Consider the following 15,574-nt stretch of genomic DNA (forward strand, 5'->3'; position numbering starts at 1 on the left):
ATGAGCGCATCAGGTAGGTGATAATCAGCTTGTCCCACCACAGCTGATGTGAACTTTGTTCCCTTTGTTCAGGTGCTCTCTGCCACTCTTACTCTATGAAGTGGATATTTTCCCTGGTATCATTTGTAAGGGTCTTATAGAAAGTTATCGAGAGGGGTGAATAAGCCATCACGTTTCATCTGAAGACTTCCCCCTCTTTTTCGTTTCTCTCCCCTTTGTAATTTGTTTTGGAGAATGGAGGCACTTGCCTTTCTTCCATGAAGATGATAGATTTTTCTAGTGAGGCTCTCAGAACTGAGTCCTATAATTCTCCATTGTATTTTACAGTCATGTCACAGACAGCTTTTGTGTTTTCAGCAAACAATCATATAAATACATGTTCAAGTATCCTGAAATTCTATCATATAACTTACTATAAATGATCAAAAGAATTCAAGGGAATAGTTAGGAATTTGTTGGTGTAAAGAAGAAAAATGCAGGGTGTTTCGTTTTGATCTTCCTTTTCCTTGAGGTGATCTGCATCCTTCAGTCTAGATTAGTGAGAATTACTAGAATTCTGAAATATTGTTGCCCCATTGTAAAATCATATCTCCACCCCTAATTTTTGACTCAGTACTTGTAGGTGGAATGAAATATTTGGAAATTGAAAATGCTTCCTAAATGTTCAGAAGAGGCTGCCAGACAAGTGTTGGGGGAAATGATTTTCTATAACCTTCTACAATGAGCTCACTTCTCCACTGAACAAAGTCCTGGATTGAAAATTGTAGAAACCCCACAAGAGTCGTGAGTAGGACTCATGGGCACCTCATGTGTCCGTATGATACACAGTGATTCTGGGTGGCCAGTCCCTGATCTTCATTCCTGCATCCTCATATGAATCCCGTATCGTGCATTACTTAGTTATTTAAAGTGGACAAAGCATTTCAAATTCTATGTTTTAGCTCTCCACTCCACAGCAGGAGGCCTCCCAGAGCGGCCCTGAGAAATCATCTGCTGGGTTCCATCGGGAAAAGAACGTGACCTTATCACTGTGCCACAGGTGTTCCAGGAAGTCAGCTCTGCCGGGACCGCCTCCCCAAATCTGGTTTTAGGGGCTGACCTCAGTGAGAGCCCAGTTGGGTTGTGTCCCCCTCATTCTTTGACATGAGAGTCAACCTGCCACCCAACATGTCACCCTACCATAGCAGAAGCAGCATGGTTAAAGGAGGCCCCTTCAGAGATGGGCCGCCTCTCAGTGTCTCCGTTCATTTACGTCTTTTCATCTCCCATTCAGGTCGGTATTTATCTCTTTCCTTCTTCATTTCTTCTGTTCCTTCTTCCTCTGAGAGGAGTGCTTTCGGGGTGTGACCAGTTGTCTATTTGGAAAAGGTGAAATACGTAAACTAGATGAAAACGATGGAGAAAATCCAAACTTGATACTTTATGGCAGGGTCGCACCATCCCCGAGCCGCTCTGGCATGAAGCAGACTCTTGTAAGGTGCGTCTTAGCGAAGACTTGTCTCTCTCTGCATTTTTCCAGACCTCCATGTATGGATGGAGCCCAGAGACTCAGGGCCTCATCTTCAGCTCCATTGTTGCGGAGACGTTAGGAAGAAGAGTCGGAGTCTGGAAATGCTTTTACTAACATGGATAAGGGAGAGGAGGAATGGCAAGAATGGCAATGCTAGCATGTCCCACCCCTGTCTCCATGGCTTTTTATTAATTTCCACAGTAATGCTGGCTTTGTAATTAAGTAATTGTTACTCTAAGGTCAGCGGATACTAGCTGGATACAAGCTACAGCTAACTTTCAGATTCAGCCTCAAAGCCACCTCCGTGTTCTCAGCTATCTCCTCTTAAGTATCTTTTTCTAGTTTTCTTATCCTCGGCCCTAGGGCAAGAAGTCCCAGAATAGGTCAGGCGTGTGTGTCCTCCCTGCAATGTGTCCTTGTGTGCAAGTACACATTTGCTTCTGATGACCGTGTTGCTCCAAGCACCAGGCATCCCGCCAGGACCACAGGCGTTTCTCACAACATCCATCAACTATGGGATCATCCTGACCCTGATCCCGAGCGGGTATCTAGCCAGGATCATCGGCGCCAAGCGGGTGCTGGGGGCCGCCTTGCTGGTCTCCTCCCTCCTCACCCCACTGGCTGCCGACCTTGGGGTGACTTTGGTGGTCGTGATTCGGATAGCCCAGGAGGGCATGGCCCAGGTATCCAGACACTTTCCCCACCCGCGTGGGAAACAGACCCCTGAGTTCTGGAGAGTGAGGTCTCCACGACTTTCGTTTTAGGGCATGGCGTGGGCCAGGCAATTTACGATCTGGGCCAAGTGGGCTCCTCCGCTGAAACGGAGCAGGCTCACCAGCCTCGCGGGCTTAGGTAGGATGCCCGCGCGCCACAGCCCTGCGCCCCGCCTCAGCCCTTCTACCCGCAGGTCGGTCTGGGGGAGGGGTCGAGGCGCTCCCCCAGTTCCACCACGTAAGCCGGTCACGTAACGAGTACGGAAGGCGCATGCGTGCTGGAGCCGCTGAGGCCCGGATGCGGAGGCGGGCTGTAGGGGGCTGGGCGGACCCTTGCAAGTTCGCGTGAACCGAGGTAGATGGAGTCCGCTATGCATGTGGACACTGCCGCAGCGAACACGTACGAGTGAGAACTAAGGTATCAGGACTCAGGGCAGACTCGGGAGAAGCCAGGCTGGGCTGTGGCCCTGAAGGAGCTCACAGCGTCCTGGGCGCTCCTGTCTACTGAGCTGAGCCTCACAGCCCTCCGAGGTCACTGCTACTTTTCACGGTAGTTTTACAAAGTGTACATCAGTGTGTGCAGAGGTCACGTGAACTACCCCCGTGTGACAGCCATCGGGTGGTGGGACCGAGACCTGAGCCGCCGCAGTCTGCCTGGGAGCACACGCGGTCGGTCACCACAGGGCGTGGGCGTAGCTGAGAATGCGGGGACTTTATCATTGCTATTCGCTCGCTGGTGGCCCTGAGCGTGTGAGTTGAAGAACAGACTGCAGGTCCCCCCAGACCCCTCCACCCCTGAGCCCCTGGTCCCACATCGCCGTGCCCTGCATACTTACTCCAAAGCAGCCCTCCACGTTGCTGTCTGCTGCAGCTGCCACCGTCTCCTCCATCTGTACCTGCTCCCGGCTAGTCCCCTCTGTCCAGCTTTGTTTCCTCCGAGCGTCTTTCCCTAGCCGAGTTATCTCCCTAAAGCTCCTTTTGCTCACCTGCTTGGCAATCTTCAGTGGGTCCTCCTGTGACTGTGGAGAAAGGCTGACCTCCGTGTTGCACAGATATACGGGTGCTCAGCCATGAGGTCCCCTCCTGCTCCACATGCATCCCCTCCTGTGAGCAGGGCGTGGGTCCCCACGCACCGCCTCACCCAGCTTCTTTCCGGCTTCTTCTCCGCTGGCTCATTTTCCTGGAAAGTCCTCTGCCTCCAGCTTCTTTTTCCAAAATTCTGACCACCTCACTGCTCAGCCCATGCAAACAATTCCTAAACTATCATCGGTTTTCATTTCCTCTCGTGTATACTCCAGAGCACATTGTAGTTTTATTATCATATTTATATTTTAAGACATCCTCCCCCCCCCCCAAAAAAAAAATCGGGACCCATGGTGTGGGGGGAGGGGTCATAAGATCAATTAAGTGAGTGAAAACTAATAGAATAGAATAGAATAGAATAGAATAGAATAGAATAGAATAGAATAGAATAGAATAGAATATGGAGTGTATCGCACAGGGTACTAAGTACCAAGCCTTGAAACTTGTTAGAGGAGTGTCCGTGTGTTGCTGGAGTTGGTGTGTGTTTGCACGCGCATGCGTTTCCAAGTAAAATACTCTTCTTACTGTTGGTCTCTCTATAAAATACATTCAGACAGCGGGGTCTGTGTGTGGGGGGCACTGTGACAGTTTTGTTCCCATGTTCTGTTCTGCCCAACTGGACTGAGCTCTCTGAGGGCAGGGACCGTTTCTTACTGACTCTGAGTCTTTCCTGTCCCCGACCTCCCACTGCACTCACTACACTGTGACCCCGATTGTAAGAACAGGCGTCTGCGGCTGCAGCATCTCCATGACCAGATAGATGTCTAAGGGAGGTGGGTCTGGTGTGAGGGAGCCATGTCTGTGTTGGGGTGCATCGTCGTGAATTTCAGCCTCTTCCCACCACTCTCCTGGGTGAGAGCTGGGAGCGGAAAAAAGAGCTTCATCCCCCAGCAGTCCTGCGTGTGCCCCTCGCCTCCCAGACGGACGATGCCAGGGAGGCTGCTTGGCTATTTTCGCGAGTGTTTTTCTCCCTCTCCTCCCCAGGGGCAGCGTTCGAGACCTTCGTCATCCTCTGTGTGGAGGGACTAATCTCACAGGCCCTGGGCTGGCTGTTCATCTTCTACATCTTTGGTGAGCTGCTGTCTGGCTGTCTGTTACTCCCTACGCCCCCACCTCCCCCATCCCCCCACCCGCTTTTCCAGGCATTCGACCCACGCAGCAAAGGGAATGTGAAGAGCGCGGGGGCTTGGCAGCTCTCTCAGTCCGGCCTGAGAGACGGTCACGCAGGCCACCGGCCCTCTAAGAAATCAGGGCAGCTTCACCCTTCCACCCCCAGTGTCCACTGCAGGGTCCCTACCAGCCCGTCCGAAATGCCAGGTCTCCTTCTGCATGTGGTTAAGAGGTCAAGGTTGGAGACGTGCATTTTAAACATTTCACATGTGTCTTGGTATTTTATTATGATTACTATTTCTCCTGAGAAGCCCTCAACCTATTATTCCCCTCAAGAAACCTGCAACACTCGATTCAAATGTGCCTTCCCTCTGGGAACTCCAGGACGTGTCCCATCGCGTTCGGTCTCTGTCCTTGGAGGTGCTACTGATGTTTATTCTCTGGGCTGGCTGGCAAGTGATTGTCTTTCCCCTTCTCCTGCTCCAGTGGACTGTAACGTGCTCATGTTAGGGACTCCATTCTGTCACACTGGATTCTGTGCTGTCATCATCACAGTTCCTGACTTACGGCTTTATAAATCAGAGGATAAATGAGCCCAGTCATTAGAGGGACCTTGAGAAGCATTAGTTCCCAAGGTCCTTTAACGTAGAACCTTCTTCAAACCACACAGCTCGGCAATGGGGCACGTTTCTGTCCTGTGGTTATAACCAGTGGCATCTCTGAGCTCGGTCCTGGCTTGGCCGGCTTTGTTGTTAATGGTGCTAATCCCGGGTCATTTGGTCTGTGAATGTAAGTCACATACTATCTGGAAATGTCTCTCCCGGAAACCGTGACAGACGTGTCATGCGGCCACAAATGCCACTGTCCTACGCACATGAGTTGGGGACATTTTCTTCACAGTGCTGATGTTATGGCAGGTTGCTTCGTACACGTGTGACTGCTCTCCTCTTCTGTCCTCATTACTCAGATCTTTGCACAATGAGACAGTAGTGTGTATATTAAGAAATTGCTGCCCACGACACGTTACGCGGGAACCGCCGGGATGCCGAGAGCACGCGTCAGCCATATGGTGACACACTCACGCTCATGTTACTTCCTGTCACACTCTGACGCAGACAGGTGGCAGTCTGTGTCCGAGGTGCTGTCTGGGGAGCTTTAGTTCGAAGGACGCCTGTCGAAAAATCGAGATGAAGAAGGGGGAGGATTTAGGTCCTCGTGGTGGGATAAACGTGAGCGGCTGTGTGTCCTGCGGGAGGTGTGCGGCCTTGAGGGGAAGGCTCCCTCCCAGCTCACGAGTCCACCTGCCGACAAGGGGGGTCCCCGCTTCCAGGTATCGTGGGCTGTGGCTGCTGTGTCCTGTGGTTCACGGTGATTTACGAAGACCCCATGCGTCACCCGTGCATAAGTGTCAGGGAAAAGGAACACATCATGCCCTCACTGGCTCAGCAGGTACAGGGTGCCCCTTCTCCCTGTGGGTTGGGCAGGGGCAGGAGTGGGTGGGGGCTGGAGATGCCCTCCACCAAAACCGGTGCACGTGCTGACCAGATATTTCCTTGCAGCCCACTTCTCCCAAACGGTCTGTCCCCATAAAGGCCATGGTCAGGTGCCTGCCACTCTGGGCCATCTTCACCGGGTTTTTCAGCCACTTCTGGTTGTGCACCATTGTCGTCACTTACCTGCCCACCTACATCAGGTCCGTGCTCCACGTCAACCTGCGGGGCGTGAGTTCCCTTCCCACACGGCACAGAATCGGTAGCCGCCATGACGGGAACTGGTTCATTGCCTCCCGCCACACTCCGCTTTGCCCGGGACCTGTCACCCTCGCGGCCACCGCGATGGGCCTGGGCCCCGGCGTGGAACTGGGACCGGGAGGTGTGGTGACTGCCCACGCCCCCGAGCGGTAAAGCTGCTGCGTAAAGCGGCTGCAGCGCGCGCTGGGCTCTGCGCTGTGCTGCGCGCTGGCCGGTCCATGGTGTCCCCGTAGCAGGCGAAGCCACCCTCCTCCGGGACAGGCGCTGCGGGTGCCGGGACACTAACACATTCTTTAAGTTAATTGGTCATTTGAATACGCTCTTCTGGTAACTTTTTCTTGTTCGGTAACACTGGCCAAAAAATTCAAAGTTATTTGTTTTTCATCAGCCATGTCCAACCATCTGGGTATCGCTGCAGAAAAGGCAGAGGTTTATTTACGGTTCGGAAAGGTCATTAGACACAGGAGTTAGAGATACGAAAACAGGACACAGGGGTGAAGTAATGGGGAACAGAGGCCTGCTGCAGGGAGGGGAGGCAGAGCTGGGAGGGGACAGAGGTATGCTCGTTAGCAGTCACTTTTCGACATCAGCAACATTTCTTTCCTCATTTTATGGCCATTTCCCCCTCACTTACATTCAGCTTTTGTTACTTCTTGTAAGTGATTATGAAGAAGGCACCCTCTGTCACCCTCATAGTAGGTTTCAGTTGTCCCCAGCCTCACTTTTCCTTCATTGTCCCCTGCCAGAGAAAGTCCCCCTGAAACTCACGATGAAGGCCCCCATGCTTACTAATCAGATCGTTATGGTCTAGCATTCTTTCCAGGCTCCTCCCATCTTTGCCACCAGAGGGCCTCATTGCCAAGGGGAAGGCTCCTCGAAACTGTCATGCAGCCCCTGGAATAATGCCCAAATTGTCCCTTAAATACCCTATGCTGGACTGAAATGAGAAGGCAGTTTCTGGAGGTGTTCACCTGCTGTCTTCTCTGACCACCGGTGCTCTGACAATCGACGCCTCTTCTAAGTAGCCCGACTCCTGTGTCGGTCAATGGCCAGGACTCGGCTGCCTTCCTGTGACACTGCAAGTAACCAAGAGCGAAGAATCGCAAGCATGCCCTGACCTGCCGATGAGAGCGGGCCCTGCGGTTACAGGTGGTGGGACTCTGACAGGGGCCCGTGTCCCGTCTAGCCGCATGTGAGTCCAGTCAGGGCCCCAAATAGAATTGTCTCGAATTTTCAGATTGAAGGAGGGAACTGGGGGGTCAACAGTCCTGCAGCTGGGAAGCCCTGTGCCTCCTTAAGACTTCGTCGCCCTTTGCTTGGGTGCTGAGGGGGCTGGGTGCTGGTCTCACTGGGCTCAGGCTTCTTCCTCCCCTCCCGACACCGACGACCAGAGAAAGGGCCAACTTAGTCCTCGTGGAACCACTTCTGCTCCCTTTGAAATGTTTGTGATGTTTGCAAGGTATCGCTTGTCAGTAACGTAACCACTTACGGGGCTGCCCCGTGGTGCACACCCAGAGTACCGGGCCCACCCGCAGCAGTGGGTGGGGGTGGCTCCTTCCTCTGGGCTGTGGGCTTGTGTCTCCTCTAGATCTGCTGCTAATCTATCAGTTAAAGTGGGGAACCTGTCCAGGGGATGGGACCCTCTCTGCATGCAGGAATCATAGCCCCCATGTGCAATCTCGGGACATGCCGCTGCCGCTCCATCCTCTCGCGCTTCCAGCCAGGTCCCTTCACTCAGCAACCCCTCCTCCAGCCCACAATTCTCTCCCATTCCGTCTCATCCCTCATCCCGCCTCCTTGCCTCCTCCAGTGCGTCCTGGTCCTGCGTCCGAGGCTCCCCACTGCTCCAGCACACCTAGAGCCTTTTCCAGGACATGTCGGGAACGCTTCAAAAGGTAAAATTCAGACCTACGGCTGATTGGAGCCTTCCTGGAGGCAATAAGCTGACCCCACTAGATGATGAATTAAACGGGTGACACCGCAGTGTAAGCGTGCAGGGCTTCAAGGGGCCGAAACCCAAAGGGAAGTGCTCACCTAGCCCAAGCAGACAAGGGATTGTGGGCCAGGGCTGTTCCACATGTTCCCCAGCTTGCCTAGCACAGGGAGGTCGGCCATGCTGCCCTTGCTGTTGCGTTTGGCCTCATCTCTCCAGGTGGCCATTGTGCAATCTTAGAACCTCGGGTGTGTGCCTGTAAAGCTCCTTAAAGGTGAAGCCTCCTAACTCCTGGTTCAGCAAATAAGAAAATGACACAATACAGTGACTCATGCAAGGTGCCCAGTTAACAGCAGCTAGTAAAAACAGAATAACTATAACATGTGACATGTTTATAAAGGTCGCATTAAGTATAACTTATAAGCACTGCTTGTTGTGTTTGCATAATAACCTCTCAGTAGAACAACGTTTGCATCTTTAAGTATGCATAACACACTTTTGAAGTGGACTTAGATAAGAAAGACTGCCCACCCGACCCTGATTTGTCCGCTTCTATGCAAATGAGGGCTCCAAATCCTCACAGTTTGGTCCAAATAGCACCACCCTGATTGGTCAAAAGGAGTTGTTCTGGTTGGTTGGTTGGTTGGTTGGTTGGAGATGTAAATGTGAGTCCAGTGAAGGCCTTGGCCACATACCAAAACAGAACTGTCTCGAATTTTCAGATTGAAGGAGGGAACTGGAGCAGCTTTTCAGCCCATTGGTTAATTTGGGCACCTGGGAACTCCTTAATAAAGGTGGCTCGAAGGCAGAAGCACAGTGCAGGAGGCAGGCAGCTCAGAGCAGTTTCTCCCTGACGTGCAGAGCACAAGAGAGTCCCATTTAACAGTGCTTACTAGGCTGTTTATAAATTTGAGCTCAATCTACCTCCAGGAGTCTTAACGGGCACATTCATCCTCAGGGGTGATGGAACTAAGCACTAACCTAGGTATCGTGAACCTTGAGAAGGAATACAACTCCCAAGAAGGATTCCTCTTACTTAACTGGGCTCAAATTCATAACCAAGAATTGAACGGCCGTTGCTGGCAGAGACCTCTTATTTCAGGAGACCTCTGCATTTCAGGAGAAAGCCCCAGGCTGACCTGTCAGCGTCCTGCACTGCTTCTGTCAGCTGAGCTCACTCTTATAAAGGAGTTCCTGGAATTGTAATTTGACCAATGGGCTGAGGTCTGCCTCATCGAATTAGAGCTCTAGCCACATCTGCTTCTTTACCGACCAGCCAGAGCTGCTTCATATTGACCAATCATATTGACCATTCAGGACAGTGGTATTTGGACCAATCCAATTGTGCCAATTTGGGTCCCTCACTTGCATAAAAATGGACTGGTTGGGTACCAGGGCCAGCACTTTATCTGTGTAAAGTGGGCTTCCCCTTTGTCTTTGTCCAACTTGTGCCTTCACTTCTGCATAAAGTTGGGGTCTTTCAGTCATCCGGTGGGTCAAACTGCATCAAACTGGGAGGACCCATGTCCCCCGACCCCTGGGTCACCCTGCTGGGACTAATGGCAGTCTCAGCGCTGAACCCACTGAAAGGGGATGGAGGGACCCGGTGTGATCATAGCTTGATCTTGCTTTTGTCCAGCTCAGAGTGACCACCTGCAGTGTTTCCAGTGCTTACAGTCATCATTCAGTGTGCATTTATTAAGGATTCACTATAAGCCCGGCGCCGGTCTCGGTACAGGAAAGCAGCAGCGGAGAAAACAATTGAAATTCTGCCTTGCGGCATTTACACGATTTTCCTGCTCGTCAGTTAACACGTCTGGGGGCAGCAGGAACAGAGGAGAATATTGATGAACCTGGAAGTAGGGCCACAGCGTGTCAGAGAAGGTGACCTTGGGAAAGGTGAAGATGTGGGAGGCCGTGGCTGTGTTGTAAAAGGACATGACCCTGGCCTCACAGTCCAGGAAGACTCCCACGGCCAGGGGCTGCTCTGTCAGATGGAAGGGCGTGATGGGGCGTGTCAGTGCCTCGTAGCTGGCCCTGGTGTGCAGCCTGATGGTCCAGAATCCACACCAGGGCTGCGGCTCCGTATCAGTGCTCCTCTGCACGCTGTCTGAGCAGACCCCTAAATCCCACGCGGTTCCTTCTCTCACGTCTGCTTTGAAGTAGTGTCGTCCTGAGGGGAAGCCCTTGCGGCCCAGGACACAGGGGGAGGTGGCAAATCTGCTGGGGTAAGCGTCCAGGTTCTCCTGGGGGTACCCCGGAGTCACTCGTCTCTGATCCTAGGACACAATGAGTTCACAATGAGCTGTATCTGGATCCAGAGTCACGCTGACCGAAGGGGGAGAAAAAAGACCTTTTTTTTTTTTTGGTCCCCAAGGGCAGTTCATTTGAAATGACACCGGCCCCCACCGATTCTGACCCTGTGCGAGGCCGGCTCATCTGCCCAACGGAATGGCAGGGAGGCGGGTCAGGGGCCTGCACTTTGTGCGGAGATGCCCTCCGTACCTTGGTGGCGCCTCAGCAGCCCTCTCACGTCCAGGTAAAGCTGGGAGACATCGCATGGAGTCTGAACCTCCGGGGCGGGGGCGGGGGGAAGGGGGCCTCCGGCAGTTCCAGCTTCACAGCCCGAATCCTGGAAGGAGCAGAGACCCGAGGCTTCTCCGTGGCACGTCCGTCACTTTGGGCTCCATGCCCTCCCCTTCTGCGTCCTCACACACTCACCTCAAAGTGTCCTCCATGTCCTACAGAGAAAGAGACAAAGGTGAGTGTCGGAACATGAGCCCCAGCGGGGCTGCGCACACACGTCTGGCCCCCAGAACCGCTCCTCTCAAGGTTTAAAGAAGCTCCAGCTGGAGGTACCAGCGGACGCGGGCCCGACGGGATGACTCCCGCCTGGCGCCTTGGGACAAGGCCATGGCGGGCGACCACCCTCCTCCCAGGCTGTGGGAGCTTCGCCCGCGCACCCTCTGGCACAACCTGCCGTCGAGGACCTAACTGCCTTTGGGGATCGCCAACATGGGGCCCCAGGTGAACCCGTGCAGCCCCGGGGCTGGGTGCCAGGGCCACAGGCATTGGTGTCACAGGGTGCGGAGCGGCTGCAGCCCCAGCTGGGTTCGCGGGAACTGGGGTGCTGTGGTCCGGGGGCAGGCACCAGCCCCACAGGCCTCGGGGCGGCTGGGAGGCTCCATAATCACTCGGGGGCTGGGGCCCGGGGCCCGGGGGCCGGCTGCACCCAGGACAGGGATGTCTCCACTCCCACCGTCCCACCCAGCTGTCCCCAGGAGCCTCAGGCTCAGTGCGCAGGGGACAGGCAGCTGCTGACAACAGTGGTCCCATCATTCCCTCTGGCCAAGGAGCCCACCGCGCCCAGCCAGAGGGCTGTATCTGACGCACACAAAGGCACCCGGGGATCCCGGGGATCCCGGGGAGCCGCCTTGCAGATGCCCACCCGGAGCGCCAAGAAGCAGCACTGCGCCTGCGCACCAGGATGAGCCAGCCTCCCAGGTGGGCGGCTCCCTCGCCCCACGCCCCCCAGGAGCACAGCCCTCCTGCCCCCTCACCTTCAGCATCTTCTGGGCCCTGAGGCCTGGCACCTCCACTCCAGCTCCAGGATGCAGGTCTCGAGCTTATGGCTCTTCTGGCCCTCAGCCTCCACAGAACCTGCTCTTTTCCTTCTCCAGTCTCCACAGATAAGACTTCTCCTCCTCCCGCAGGAAGCTCTGCATGTTCTTGAAGTCAGACTGGATTTTCTGTCTCCGATTCTTTATCTTCTCCTGGAGTCAAGAAAGGATGCTCAACAGGTGGGAACAACCCAGCAACTACCCATGGACAAATGACAGAGTGGGTGTGTGGAGCTGAACACCCTGCGGCCTTACCAAGGAAGAAGCCCTGACATGTGCCATGGCATGGAGGGACCCTGGAGATGTGATGCTAAGTCGAGTGAGCCAGAAACAAGGGGGCGACTGCTGCATCATGCCACCTACCCCGGGGGCCCAGAGTGGTCACATCAGAGATGCAAAGCAGAATCCTGTTTACCAGGGGCTGGGAGGCGGAACAGCGTGTCCGTGTTTAATGGTGACAGAGTTTCACCTAGGGGTGAAGACAAGTCCTGGAGGTGGGTGGAGGTGACAAATGCACAACAGTATGACAATCCTTAATGCCACGGAAGTGCATACTTAAAAATGGCTGAAAAGGCAAATTTTGCGTTATGGATATTTTAATGCACATACGCATACCCAGGAAGTATGTGTGACCGCCCTGGTGTCACATGAGCTATTGAGCTGGAAGGGTGTCCCCAGTCCCCTGCGGCAGGCGTGCCTGGGAGGCAGCGCTCCTGCGTGGGAGGCGTGGTCATGATTCCCCACCTTCCCCTGAGTAAGTTCCTTCCTTTTCTCCCAAGATGTGGGGGCAACGAAGGGTGGGAGCATGAGATAATTTAATCGCGGCACTGGCGCCAAGGTCCGACACTATCAGTTACAGAGACAACTGAGTTATTATCAGGGCTGTAAGGTTTATCTGCATCTGGGGAATTTCTTGAGCACAAGCTGGTAATGACCCTCACACCAGTACTGGACTTTAGGCCAGCAGGCCAGTGAGAGGGTCTGTGAGCCTCGGGGCGGGGGAGGGGGGGGGAGGTCCAGGTGGCAGAGGAAGTAGCCATCCCCAGTCCAGGTCCCCTTAGTCACCTCTACGTGTAAGACTGACCACAACCAAATGGAACATGCTGGGGGACTCAGCTTTCATTTTGAGGGATACGGGACTGCAGTTTCCACTGGCGCTTTCTCAGTTCATGCGGTGGGGGGTCGGGTACCGGGGTCACTGCCGGGGTCACTGCCGGTGTTTCCTTAGGCATTTGTTGTAACCAAGAGCCTCCCCACGCCGGGAGCCCGGGAAGAAGGGGTGTTCCGAGACTTCAGGGGCAGGGCAGAGGTGGGAAGAGACCTCTGAGCGAGGTGCAGTGGCTCACCGGCCGCCCGGCGAGACTGGACTGCAAGCCGAGGGGCCCCACAATGTCCTCCGTGAAGAAGAGCACCCCGACCTCGGGAGGCGGGGCGCCTCGGAGACAGGCTCAGAGCTCCGCCGCGCCCCCCCCCCCCCCCGGCGCGCGGCTGCAAGGCAGCATCACCCTCCTCCTCTCCCGACCTGCGACTGCGGTGCCGAGAACCCTGGCTGGTTACTGTGGCGAGGGGGAGGGGGTTGGTGGTGGTGGCAGGGGCAGGAGGGACGTGCTCAAAGGCGCAGACAACCGAGCGCCTGAAAGCGAGTGGCTGTTTCTTCTCGGGGTGTCATCCGCTGCCTGTCCGGGAGAGTCAGCCGTCGCCGCGCTCTGCTCCATCGCCCCCCACGCCTGAGCTCTAGGACTAGGACGGAAAACAGCCCGAGGTCAGCAAAGCCGGCTCTTCCGTTCCATTGGGTTATCTGCTTTGCCGTGACCGCCTTGTGATTCGTATACTCCTCCTCCAGTTGCCTCAGGTTGGCTGTCGCTTCCTCAAGCTTTTCCTGGAAGAAAGTTGGGTGAATAGAGTCGATTAAATTTGTCAGCTCTTCATGAGGCACTTGGGGGGAATCCTAGCCCACCGAGACTGTTAGAACTCGGCCAGGAGGCATGCTGAGGGCGGTGTGTGTGGGGACAAGCGTGGCCCCGAGCGTTGGCAGGACTTTTGCTGTCATTTCTGTGCTGTGGAAGGTGAGGCTGGGGCTGGGTCGAGGAACTTGCCAGCGAGGAGCTTCGCGCAGAGTCCGCCATCACCGCCCACCCAGAGTCTCCGATCCCTCCTCCACTCCAGGCTTGCCGGGGACACACTGCCACCGAACGCGACAAGAGGCAAGTAAGAGGTTTTATAAAAGCGTGCAACTCAGCACCAGAGTGGACTCGGGGTGGAAGTCGTGTGTGTGCATGCGTGCGTGCGCGTGCGGGGAGTCGGGCGGCGAGAGAAACAGCAGAGGAGCGGCGCGCCGCCACCTTCTGAAGAATGGCCCCGTGCAGCCGATTTACAATGACTCAGAATCCATCCCCAGTTTTTAGATCGTTTTTCAAAATAGTTTCTCACATTTTCACGGAAAGCAGTTTTAAGCTGAACCAAACTCCTAGTTGTGGTCGAAGTGACCAGAACCGGCTCCCGTGCCCTGGGAAGCCCACACGCACTCTCGTTAGGTCCCCAGCACCCTCCGAGGGGAAAGGGCTGTGACGCGCCTGCTGCTTCCCTGCGTGACTGTGCTTCCAGCTGGCAGTAGCCGCCTGGGCATGCGTGTCGGGGAGGAGCGGGGCTGCCATTCTCCCCGTGTACAGACGGAGAGACCAAGGCACGAAGACGTGGAGGAATTCGCTCAGGATGCCCATCTGGGAAGTGGCAGAACTGAGATTTCAAACCCAGCAGACCCGGGGCTGAGGCCCCTCACTGTCACCTGCTCTTTTTCGTACTACCTGATGTGAAAGTAATTCCGCTGGGAGTGACCCCGTCGCAGTAATTAACTGCGCCGTGAAGTGTGAGGACACGGGGACAAGGCCCACCCTGGGGACAGTCCCCTGGAACCCAAGCAGGGCTGAGAGGGAGCCAGGCATCAGTATTCATCGCAGATTTTGGTTTGTAGTTTTCTTTATTTGTGCTTTGAAATTTGGCAATGCTGGTCTCATAGAAATTGCTTTGATCATTTCTTTACTCTTTAGTCTTTGGAAATGTTCATGGGAAATTAATGTTAATGTTCTTTAAATGTTGCTAGAATTATCCAGTGAATTTATCTAGTCCAGGACATACTGTCTTGGGAGTTTTAAAATTATTATTATTACTGTTTTGATCTACTTACTAGTTGTAGGTTGCCTGTAGTTTTTCTTTAATTTCTTTCTGCAAAGTCTAAGTAGGTTGTATTTTTATAGAAATTAATGCGTTTTCCCTAGGTGTCCAATTTGTTGTCATATAATTGCTCATAGTAGCCTCTTACAATTTTTTTCTATGGCATTACTTATAATATCTGTTTTATTTTACTTCTGATTTTAGTTTTTCTCTCTAATTCTTAATTAGGTAAGTGTTTGTTGATTCTGTTATCTTTTCTGAGACAAGACTCTTCCTTTCATTGATATTATTTTTACTTTTGCTATTGTTTGTTTTGTTTACTTCTGCTCACCTTTTAAATTTTCTTACTCCTGCTAACTTCGGGCTTAGCTTGTTCTTCTTTTAATTTTCCTTGAGGTGTAATGTTATGTCGTTCACTTTAAATCACTCTTATTTTTGATGTGTTTATTTCTATAAACTTACCTCTTAGTACTATTTTCCCTCAGTCCCAGAAGTGTTGGTGTATTGTGTTTCATTTCGTTTGTCTCAAGGTATTTTCTGATTTCCTTTTGATTCCTTTTTGACCCACTACTTATTTGAGAGTGTGTTGTTCAATATACAACTATTTGTGGAATAATAATATTCTGTCTGCTATTGATTCTCGTTTCCATTCCGTGTGGTCAAATGACACCTGGATGATTTTC

The 15,574-nt window shown here is 53.5% G+C and overlaps 1 protein-coding gene and 1 pseudogene across 1 annotated transcript; one reads left to right on the forward strand and one right to left on the reverse strand.

The window, feature by feature from the left end:
* LOC118611482 lies at positions 1-12,292 on the forward strand. The gene is made up of 8 exons (XM_036232684.1): positions 1-13; positions 1,369-1,477; positions 1,874-2,193; positions 4,291-4,377; positions 5,747-5,865; positions 5,976-8,062; positions 10,478-10,639; positions 11,814-12,292. The coding sequence occupies exons 1-6, from the start codon at positions 1-3 to the stop codon at positions 6,318-6,320; spliced, it is 993 nt and encodes a 330-aa protein (XP_036088577.1). The 3' UTR covers positions 6,321-8,062; positions 10,478-10,639; positions 11,814-12,292.
* The window catches only part of LOC118611444, a 23,397-nt pseudogene continuing 16,386 nt past the window's right edge, over positions 8,564-15,574 (reverse strand).

This window comes from Rousettus aegyptiacus, unplaced genomic scaffold, assembly GCF_014176215.1.
Source record: "Rousettus aegyptiacus isolate mRouAeg1 unplaced genomic scaffold, mRouAeg1.p scaffold_m13_p_14, whole genome shotgun sequence".
Classification (NCBI taxonomy): domain Eukaryota; kingdom Metazoa; phylum Chordata; class Mammalia; order Chiroptera; family Pteropodidae; genus Rousettus; species Rousettus aegyptiacus.

Coding starts and splice junctions, on each gene's coding strand:
- LOC118611482 (XM_036232684.1), top strand. Junction 2,194..4,290: donor CCCAGGAGGGCATGGCCCAG/GTATCCAGACAC, acceptor TCTCCTCCCCAG/GGGCAGCGTTCGAGACCTTC. Junction 5,866..5,975: donor TGCCCTCACTGGCTCAGCAG/GTACAGGGTGCC, acceptor ATTTCCTTGCAG/CCCACTTCTCCCAAACGGTC.